Source organism: Melopsittacus undulatus, chromosome 2 (genome assembly GCF_012275295.1).
Source record: "Melopsittacus undulatus isolate bMelUnd1 chromosome 2, bMelUnd1.mat.Z, whole genome shotgun sequence".
Lineage (NCBI taxonomy): Eukaryota > Metazoa > Chordata > Aves > Psittaciformes > Psittaculidae > Melopsittacus > Melopsittacus undulatus.
The window spans coordinates 93,312,847-93,323,946 of record NC_047528.1 but is presented as its reverse complement, the minus strand read 5'-3'; the positions used below and the strand labels follow the sequence as shown (position 1 = coordinate 93,323,946).

The window sequence follows — 11,100 nt, the reverse complement described above, 5'->3', positions numbered from 1 at the left end:
AGAATACTTGCCTCCTGTGGGGGAAATGTGCCCACACTATTGTTTCTTCGGTCCTTGAATTTGTGGCTCTGAAGTCAACACAAATCCCAGTCAAGGCTGAAACAAGACTTACATAGACAAAAATAAGAAAGCATTTAAATTGTTTTTTTATCTCCTTTATATTTTAAACTAACAGTAAGAAACAGGGCAGCCTCACTGCTGTCTAATCAACTGAACTCATTCTTTACATTAACTCTCATGTGCTGAGTACATTTTTCCCTTGCACTGGAGCTGTCACTTGAAGAATGTAAAGGTGACTGGATTTAGAGACCACTCCAAACAGTAGTGGGTTTTTTGTTCACGGTGTTTCTGTTTACCTTGAAAAGAATTTCCTCTGTATTCAGTTGCTGGGGAAGATTTCCCATAAATGTTCTTTCAGGGAATTTGTTAGTATCAATTCCAATACTTGAAATCTGTCCGAAGCAGCTGAGTCTGGACAGAGTGGGTTTATCAAGAATACTTGGCTTTATACTCAGAACCAGTTTTATTTAAATCTCAATTCTTTTGGAGCTTCAGTGGTATCTCTTCCAGTCCCTGTGAGCTCACTGAACACATTTGAAAATGGCCTATTACCATAACCTTCCTGCAAGGCAGCAAAACAGCTTCATGTTCTGGTTTTGTTCTCTGGTTTTAAAGCAGCTCTTTTTAGTTCTTTGTGATTTTTGACTCCAGCTATTTAATTTCTTGTTCAGTAGCTCCTTATATGCAGTCCTCTTCTATCAGACAAGAAATGGCTTATTTTAACTTCTTTTTTTTAGACAATTTCAGTAAATCCAGGGACAAGACATCTCAAACATTATTTAATCAGCTGAATTGCAAGCTATGTGCCTGCAGACAGACAACTGGATAACATGCTGCTGCTGAGCTAAATAGAGAGCACTAAGGTGACCTTTCGATTCCAAACCCTGAAAGCATGTTTTCAGAAGGTTGTCCTGGATGCAGTTAAAAACGTGAATTATTTTTAAAGACTTCATTTCCTGCATGTAGACTTTATGGGCTTTTGTATTTGTTGTTTGATAGCTTGCAAAGGAGTACTTAACCATGAATAAGGATTCATCTTGAGTTATTGCCTGTGTGAGGAGAAATTGTGAGTTAACTATCTGGCGTAACCTGGTAACGTTAACAGTACATGTAAACATAATTCTGATATACACAAGTTTCTATAGCTTGTTACAGCAAGTTTCATAGCTGTTTTGCTCCATTCCCCTTTTCATACATCTTAATTTGGTAACTTCTTTAAAAAAATACACCACAGCCCAAGAAAATCCCCTGTAGTGCTCCTCCTCAGCACAAACATTCAGACTGCAATGTCTGCATTGAGCCAGAAGCTAATTTGAATCAAACCTGTTGCTCTGCTTCTGCAACGGTTATGAATCCTTTGGAGCAACATAGAAAAAGAAGTCAGATTTTAGAACAAGCTCTATCTTGTGGAACAGTTTTAATTAAACATTTTGTGGAAAATCTAGCTGTTAATGGCTGAAGAGAGAAAGGTCTTTATACCTAAGTCAGCTGTTTTACAGCAAGTGGGCACAGAGCTTTTAGGTATTGGATTCCTGGTGGTGGTGCTTGATCACAAGATTTTGCTGTATTTTCTAGCACAAGCTTTTCATTCATTTCTTTGTGCCATGTCTACCTTTTTGAGTCTGACCCTTCAGCAGCAGCTGGCGGTAGGAGCGAGAAGGAAGCTCTGTACCTATATGCCATTCAGTTCCTGACTTCTGTTTGGTCTGTCCATGTATCAGCTTTCACCCCCAGAGTGCTGATCCAATGCTGCCGGCTCAGCTGAACACCTACCAGTGGAGATCTGTGAACTGGTGACAGTGCCAGCAGAGTGCTAGTGTGAACTGGACTCCGATCTGGTGTCACAGATAAAGGTTTTCTGTGCCCTGGCCCAGATGGCTGAAAGTGGATTCAGGGGGTTTTCCATCGCATTTAACTCTGCCAAGTGCAGTTTTTTCTGCTGTTTCACTTATTGGAATAATTCTGGATCCAGATGAGTGTTACAATGAATCTCATTTGTTTTCTTTAGTTTCTTTCCTGGGGGGGGGAGGGAAAGACTTGAAGCCAGGAAAGATGATGACTGGAGGTCTGCCCAAGAAAGTGAAAAAACTATAAAGTGTTGTTTGGTAAAAGGTTTTAACTTCTAGAATACTGTGTTTAGTTACCACATTTCTGATTCCAAGTGAAGTGCCTGTACAGCATCTTTATTTTTGTGGAAGACAATGTAAAATTGGACTGTGTAGTTCTTTCTGCTTGGATGCATGGCTGATGCTCTTGACTGATTTGCTGTTACTGTACAGTAAGTGGTCAGGGGCTCAAGATAAGTGTGGGTCATAATCCCTAAGTGAGACTGAAAGCTACCTGATGTGATATAAACTAGTTCAGAAGTCTGTTAACTCTGCCAATTTGTGTTTTTAAATGCATCTGTGTCCTCACATGTAGGATTTTATTCTCCCAAGCAGATTCTGGAAAGGGAGTGGTAGGCATGTTCTGTTTGTTTCTGAAAGGATATAGTAGGTTTTTTCCCAACTGTTTCACCTGTTGCCTTCCCTTCCTTCTCTTGACTGAATACTAAAATACTATTTTTATTCATAGAAGATAAGGTATTAACCTAAAACACTGCAGAAAGCTTTTGCTATTGCAAAATGAAGATGGTGTTAGTGTATCACAAGTGTGTGTCATTGAGGACTACACTCATGTATGTTCCAGAATTTAAAAAAAAGGAAAATGGAAATTGTTATTAAAGATTCTTGAGTCTCTTGCTTGTGTGTGGATTGGCAGTGGCAATCCCTCCACCTGGTGATAGCTGACTGGTATGAACAACACACATGCTGGTGTGACTGATCTTGGCAAAAACAAAGTAATGCTTAATATTTTGCAAGTTTCCAAACTTGTTTCTTGTTTTTAGATCCTGCTTCCATCCAGAGAGTAACCTTCTGCTCTAACAATAAATAGACATGCTGGTCCACTTGAGAAATTCTAAACATGCTGAAATTGTTGAAATTAGCTGTGAAATGGGATTTTGCAATACAGAAGCTTCAGATGGAGAAATCTGATCACCAGACACTGCTGTCTTCAGCAAAAGCTTGAGATAGTCTCTCAGTTGAGGGTCCGTCCCACAAGATATTTATGGGAAATTGGTGGTTGTACCTGAGGCTAGTCGATAAGAAGACTGAATGGTGAAATGCTGTAATTTGACAGTGAAGGAATGCTGTCATGGTGCTCTATTCCACCCTGCTTAAGGATTTGAAGGATAACTGTGACATAATATTTTACTGCTTCTGGTTCCCTACAATAGAACAGATTCCTGTCTACTGTGATCTTGTCATTATGGGCTGGGCCAGCACGAGGTTTACAAGGAAATCTGGCAGTTAAATTGTTAAAAAAAGTCTCCCCAAATTAGGCTAAATTAGAAGTTGTGCTCATAACATAAATCAGCAAGTGCCACAGCAGAACCTTCTTTCTGAAGAACAGTATCTCTTGTACATTGCTTTCAAGCTTAGTGCTTAGCTTATAAGACCCATATTTTTAGGCTGACTTTGTAAGGAAAAGGAACAACATCTTTCCTCTTAGAATTATTATTTTTTTCATTTCTAGAATCCCTTAATCCTACAGGTCCTATAGTGGTAGGAGGTCAAAGCATAGATTTCTAGTTACAGCATTTGTATGCTGGTTCCATAAATCCAGACAGAGTAGCCAGTCTGGTGAGTGTGCAAATGCCTCTGCTCAGGGTCATAGTGGTTACTCAAATCAAAGGGCAGAAAATTGGGTATTGACAGTACTGTGAACATTCCAAGTTAGCTATTGTAATTTCTCAATTTCTTGTCTGAGTTTACCAGCTTGTAGCTAAGGATTCAAATTTGGCACTTTCCAGGTGGGATCAGTGCTTTGCTTTGTCAGAGCAGGAGAGAAATGAAAGAATAGGGCACTCAGTAACTGAAAACACAAATGCCAGCGCATGATTTTAAGTACCTGAATGGCCGTATGCATGAGGGTCTATCTGTGTGCTTTAAATTAGAAATATTAACTAATTCTACACTGAGGTAAGGTCCCATACCTAACCATAGCAGAGCTTTCCCATCTGTTGCTTGAAACGTCTGATATCAAGGGTGCTTTCTACACCCTAGCAGGGGTCTCTTTTAGTGATTTGTATTCATGAATGATATTATTACAGCTGCAAGTGGAATCTAGATGTTCATAAAAGTACTTTGCATGGTACTTTGGCATCCATGAAAAACTAGCTAGAGGCCTGACATCTGCCCTTGGAGGAACTCAGTTCTTCTTTGGTGTTTTTAATACAAAGACAAGAAAAGTCTTTGTTCTTGTTCACCTCATGAAGAAAATCCCTAATATGAAAAGTGTTTCCTGCATGTTCTGCTCAAATAGAAACAGGCTATTTTCTCAAATATTTCGTGTTCTAAAGTAGACAATTTGTTGAAGCTCAGAGTAGCCCATTTACATCCCAGCTGGCTGGCTGTCAAGCTAGCCGCTAAGTTATATTATGGTTCAAAATGTTAAATGCTTCCTCTAAAAGATTGATGGTTGGAAACCACACTTCAAACCAAGGTCATCAGCATCTTTGAATAGAAACTTCCCCGGTCTCTGGAGAAAAATAATTAAACACTTTGTTCAGTTTAATGAAGCTGACAGTGCATGGGGAGAAATAGTTCTGCTTATTAGACTTCTGATTTACATGATAACTAAGAAAACGCTCTGAAAGCAACCATTTATTAAACAGAAATTAAACTTTTGGCTTTGGAAATATGCCCAGTGCTTTGATTGTTTTGGCATAAAGTTGATAATTCTGAAAACCTAGGAGCATTATCTACCTACCACCGAGGAGCATTACCAATATGCTTAGGCTTCCAACCTGACCTGTTCTCAGCTTCTTAGTCATAGAGGGACTACCTTGACTATCTGTATTGACTTTTTTTCTCTTTTAAATTCTTAAGTCAAATTTCTCATTACCTTTTCAGGAGCACAGATTAGTTTAATCAGCAGATGAAGGCATTCCATGAAAATCTTAATGGTAATGCAGGTGGATCTTGCTAGTGGCATAGTGGTGGACCACTTCCTAAGTTACATTCAGGAAGCTAAAAGTGGAGTAAATACTGTTTAAATATTAACTTTATATACAAAGAACTGAAAGAGCTCTCCAGGTTGTGATTTGATTAAGAGCAGTAGTGGTTCACTTTGTGAAAGAGTATGCAAGCATCTGATCTAAAAACATTCCTGTCAGATCTCAGCAGGTTGGTGTCATTGTTGATGCTGCTGAAAAATGTAAAAAGAAGCCTTGGCCTTTTTTGACCTCCTGAAGTGAAGATCCCCTTGAATATTTGTCAGTCAGAACTTCTTCCATAAGAAAGTTTGTTTAAATGGGAAATATACTAAATTTACAGAATCTTAGAATCACAGAATGGTCAGGGTTTGGAAAAAACATTAGAACATCTACTTCCAATCTCCCTGCCTGTTAGACCAAAGCCCCATCCAGCGTGGCCTTGAACACTTCCATGGATGGAACATTCACAACTTCCTTGGGCAACTCATTCCAGTGCCTCACCACCATCACAGTAAAGGACTTCCTCCTTATATCTAACCTGAACTTCCCCCGTTTAAGTTTGAACCCATTACCCCTTGTCCTGTTGCTACAGTCCCTGATGAATAGTCCCTCTCCAGCATCCCTGTAGGCCCACTTCAGATACTGGAAGGCTGCTATGAGGTCTCCACGCAGCCTTCTCCAGGCTGAACAGCCCCAACTTTCTCAGCCTGTCTTCATATGGGAGGTGCTCCAGTCACCAGAGCTCTCCTCTCCAGAAGAGATCATCTTCGTGGCCCTCCTCTGGACTTGCTCCAGCAGCTCCATGTCCTTCTTATGCTGGGGACACCAGAACTGCACACAATACTCCAAGTGAGGTCTCACGAGAGCAGAGTAGAGGAGCAGGATCACCTCCTTGGACCTGCTGATCACGCTCCTTTTGGTGCAGCCCAAGATATAGTTGACTTTCACTTGCCCATGCTTTACTGAGGGGTGGGGGAAAGAACTGAAGATTTTTGATTGTATAGAAGTACTTTTAAACAGCACATTTTAAAGCAAAATGTTTTCAACCTGTTCCAAATCACTGTTGCTTTTTGAAATGCATTTTACTGCAGAAAAATAATAAAAATAGTTTTAAGAATAAAACTGGAAGAAAATGTTCTGCTTGCCGGTTTCAGAAGAATTTCATTAAGGTCAGCTGAAAAATACTGGCTTAGAGAAAAACATTTAATGAAGTATTCTGTCTAATTCAGAACAGAAAATAAAATCTGAGATTCCAGAATTTATACAGAAACTTGAGCATCTACACAGGACAAACACCAGGCAGGTGGTTTGCAAAGAATAAAGGGCAACACTGATGGAAGATGAGTTCTTAGTTACAAACTCTTGCCATGCTTTTAAATATAGAGAATAGTCAACCCCTTTGGCTTGGCCTATAAATGGGTGAAATCCTTGGAGTGATGTCACTGAACCTCATGCATTTCTGCTAAAGTCCTTCAAATATTTCGAAGCAATTTTTAATTGAAGCATGAAGAAGTGGATAAGCTCTGCAGTACCTTCTTGATTAGGATGCTTACTTTGACTGGAAGGGTAAAGGTGAACCTTAAAATTAGAGTATCAATAAGCCAAGGACTTATATATAATTCCAAAGTGCCTGTTTGGGTCACTATAGCACTGTTTCCTAATTGTGTTCCCTTTTAGGAGATCTCTAAATTTTCTTTGGCAGTAAAACCAGATGAAGGCTTTGCCTCCTTTATTAGCTGCCACCCATCTGGGGATTTGTTTTACAGTGTGGCTCCAGTTGAACGACACAACTGAAGGGTACAGTGAACTTCAGTCAGGTTGGAAATGGGCAGGTAGTGGTGAGGGGTACTTTTAAGCTTTGTCTCCAGAGAAAAAAATAGGACTTAAAAATGGTCTTGATTTAATAACAATAATAATAATAATGATGTGTTAAGTACTACGTTTTGAGTCACTAAGAGTTGAAGCATTGTAGCATTGTGCTGTTATGTATGAATGATTAAGTGAACAGAACAGGCAGTAGTTACTTTTCATTAAGTGTTACTTGAACCACTACAGACCTGAATCAATTTGCAAACAACTGTGAGTAAGATCTAGGATATTTTGTGTTTTCCAGGGTGTGCAGACTTGCATCTTCTGGATATGTTGACACCTACTGAAAGAAAAAGGCAGGGATACATCCATGAGCTCATTGTCACAGAAGAGAACTATGTAAATGATCTACAGTTGGTCACAGAGGTAAGATGGCACAGCAACTTTAGGAGCAGGTTTTAATCACTCATCTGTTTAAAGTAAATGAATAATTTCACTGTGCAAACTTGTTTCATATCACTGTTGTGTTTGACTTCCAGGGATGACATGTATTAAATTTTCATATCTCTCTAATTATCTATATAGACAGGTATGGGTGTGGGCGCAACTAATGTTAAGTCTTTGTGTTACCATCACCAAAACACTGATGTTCATAGTATCACTCTAGAAAACCCTTTTTGCTCCTGATTTTGAATGTTTATTTCTCAAATATAAGTTCTTAAACTGCATTCACAGTGGCACTCAGTAAGTTACCACTTACCCTTATTTTCTTTAAATATTACAAGAAGCATCTCTTACGTGGAAAAAAGGGAATCAGTACAGCAGCTGACTTAGTCAGTTCTTTTGACAGAGAAGGAAAGCCCTTTTTTGACAAAGAGGTCAAGATGTGCAATTCTGAGACATTATGAGATAAAACAGAACTTCCATAAAGGAGGGCAAAGTAAAATGTGTTTTCAGCTATAATTCTGCCTGAGATATTTTGCAGAGACCTCTGACTAAAATTCACAACTTTTAAACAGATTATCGAGGTCATAATTAACACCATCAACTTAAATTCAGGGTGTTCTCTTTTAAAGCCATACCTTGCTCACAAACAAACCTAGTATCAGGGAATATTATGCATCTCCAGGACACAGTGCATGTTGGAAGTCTGTTCCACTGAGTGCCAAGTGCTACTCTGATGTGAAGTTTTTTCACGTCCAGACTAATGAAAGGAGTCATCAGTCATAGTCACTTTGATAATACTTACCATATACTCTCTAAATTGCTTTCATTTTCTGAATCTATAGATCTTCCAGAAACCACTAATGGAATCTGAGCTGCTAACAGAAAAAGAAGTTGCTATGATTTTTGTTAATTGGAAGGAGCTGATTATGTGCAATATAAAACTACTGAAGTAAGTATTTTTCCTCCATACTTAGCAATAACTAAATCATGGGCCTCTCCCCCTACTTCTCCTTTAGCTACATGAAAATATTTGCCATTTAAGCAAGTAGTAACCAAAAAGGGCCATGTGTTATTTCTTCTTGGAGAAAGCAAAATATTAGCAACATTTCTATGACTTACTGTTGTTGCTGAGAATAATCCAGCAGTTCTTTGCCGAGTAAATATTTGCCCTTACTTTGCTTTTAGTGTACATGTGCTCCAGAAAGCAAGATCAACCTCTCCTCAAGAGTAGTGCCTCAAAGGCTACCTACAGTCCTGTCACAGACTTTTACTTCCTCTGTCACAGCCCATACCCATACCCATTTCCAGTCCTGTCATCCATGAATGCAGAATAAGGCACAATAATCTTTTCATCCTGTATTCTGAGTTATCTGATGTGTTCCTTTAATTATTGTAGCACCTGAGAGAGCTGTTTTGTGAGGAGAGGTGCCAACAAAGCCTGGTTTCATAAGGATTTGTGTCCAATGTACCCTGCGCCCTTCTTTCCAAAGTCTCCAGCTACTGCAACCCCAACTCTCTACCATGAAACTCCAGGCAGTGCAAGTGCCCTTACTTCTCCATTCTCTCTGACCTCTGATGGATTCAATTTCTTTCTACTCACTCACATTCTTCTTACCAATCCCTACTGCTTCATCAAGACACACTAAATGCTGTGCCTTCTTTAAAGGCATGTGCATGCACGTTGCTTATCTAGTCATTGACATAGAATCTGGGTGAGGATTGGGTTAAATCTGCATCTTCGTAAGCAAGAGGATTAATAAGGTTCCTTTTTTGCCTACTGAGCTGCTAATTTTCATTGAACTTAATAGGGATTTTATAGCTTTATCTACTTTTTTGCAAAATGTATCTGAAAATGGCCCAGAAATTGAAAAATTATGGCAGTGATAGGATAAATGTGGGCAGCTCAATGACAATCTCCTTTCCTTAGGAAACCAGGCTAAAACTAGAAGTAGTTTTGAGCTTAAAGTAATGGTAAGGTTTTTACCCCTCATTCATGAGCATGCCTGTTAGTCTCTATCTAAACTGCTACAAAAGGAAATTGCATTTCTTTTAATATCGTATCTGATTTGGCATTGCATTAACTTAAATAACAGCTTCATTACCACAAGTGGGAAGAATGTTGGCTGAAGGTGCAGTCTTGATTATCGTGTTCTTACAACGTGTAACAAATCTTGAGGCTAATCTATTTTATTATTTAGGGGTTTCTGTGTATTCAGTAATGAATAAGAATCAAACCATTTATTTCATAAATGAGGAATCATTCTTTAGAGGTCTACTTATAAAACACACATGACATTTTAATGTTTAGGGCTTTGCGTGTGCGTAAGAAGATGTCTGGAGAGAAGATGCCAGTGAAAATGATTGGTGACATACTGACAGCTCAGCTGCCACACATGCAGCCATACATTCGGTTCTGTAGCTGCCAGCTCAATGGAGCAGCACTCATCCAGCAGAAGACAGATGAAGTCCCCGAGTTCAAGGAGTTTGTTAAAGTAAGAGACAAAGCAATCACCATTAATTTTCTACAGTGTAAATTTAGCTCATTGTTTTATTAATTTGCAAAGCATGGTCTCAGATGGTGCTCCATGTTGGGATAGAATTAAGAGTCTTCAGCCTTAAGCACTCATTGAAGAAATACAGTTTTTGTTGTTGTTGAAGGAATACATTTTTTCAAACAACTATAGAGCCATAAAATACTTCACTTAGTAATGGTTTTGCTATGAAGTGCTGGGACAGGAGGAAGAAGATCTTCTCTATTACAGACAAGGCAGGTGAAAAATAATGTTGTATAAAACGTAAGAAATTCTGCTGCACTGCCACCGTGATCTAAGAACAGATTTAGCTGTGTTCATTTGTTGCCTTAGCTTTTCCTTTCTTGGAGGAGCTCATTTTGCAGGGTTTTAAACAAACTGACTAACAACATTTTACCTCTCTAATGTTTCAGAGGTTAGCAATGGATCCTCGCTGTAAAGGAATGCCACTATCAAGTTTTCTACTAAAGCCTATGCAACGGGTAACAAGATACCCACTAATAATTAAAAATGTACGTTCTTTTGCAAAGATGATGTTTTTGATGCTGCTTTGCTCATAGCTGAATTGCAGGGTAGTTTCCCTACTTATGTCAGGATTTGTCACTGTTAGACATCTAATGTGTTTGGGAATGTGAGCTATACTTTTATATTTGATCATGCTAGCAAAAATGAGGTAACTCACTTGGCATCAGTGAAATTACTTGATATTTCCATTAGAAAGAGGTGAAACTTGCACACAAATAACCAAAAGGCAGTAAATGCTGAATGAAAACTTAAAAATTTAGATAACAGGAGTAATGGGTCGATCTTATGCTCATCTTTGCCTTTTTCCACAGTGTCATTCTGTCCCCTTAGTCTGGTAAATGACATTCAGTGTGCAAGCCTGAATGCCAAATTATTGCAAGTTACCTTCGTGCACAGCTTATATTGCTGGATAACTTACAACCCTTTCCTAACTTTCATTTGTTGCCTAACACCATCCCAAATAATGCTACTGAACCTGGCCCAACACTTTTGCAGAGAAGAGATATAAATTGGATATTGGCATTTAAGCATTTCCTTAAACAGTCATGGGTATAATCCTGTATATGGCTGGAATTTGTGTACTTATGTCAGAAGAATGAGCAGTGTTCTGGTTCCACAGGCAGGCATTCATTTAAGCTGTTCACAAACAGACTGTGAGTTTGTCTCCTATTTTTCATATTTGCCAAGGAG

General features: G+C 38.9%; 1 protein-coding gene across 1 annotated transcript in view; it reads left to right on the top strand.

Annotated features, from left to right (window-relative positions):
* ITSN1 (intersectin 1) overlaps nt 1-11,100 on the top strand; it is a 142,637-nt gene that overhangs the window by 116,660 nt on the left and 14,877 nt on the right. Inside the window, exons 29-32 of the mRNA XM_031051209.2 lie at nt 7,212-7,333; nt 8,197-8,303; nt 9,663-9,846; nt 10,299-10,397. Coding sequence (XP_030907069.2) covers nt 7,212-7,333; nt 8,197-8,303; nt 9,663-9,846; nt 10,299-10,397 — 512 coding nt within the window. The remainder of the gene's footprint in view (nt 1-7,211; nt 7,334-8,196; nt 8,304-9,662; nt 9,847-10,298; nt 10,398-11,100) is intronic.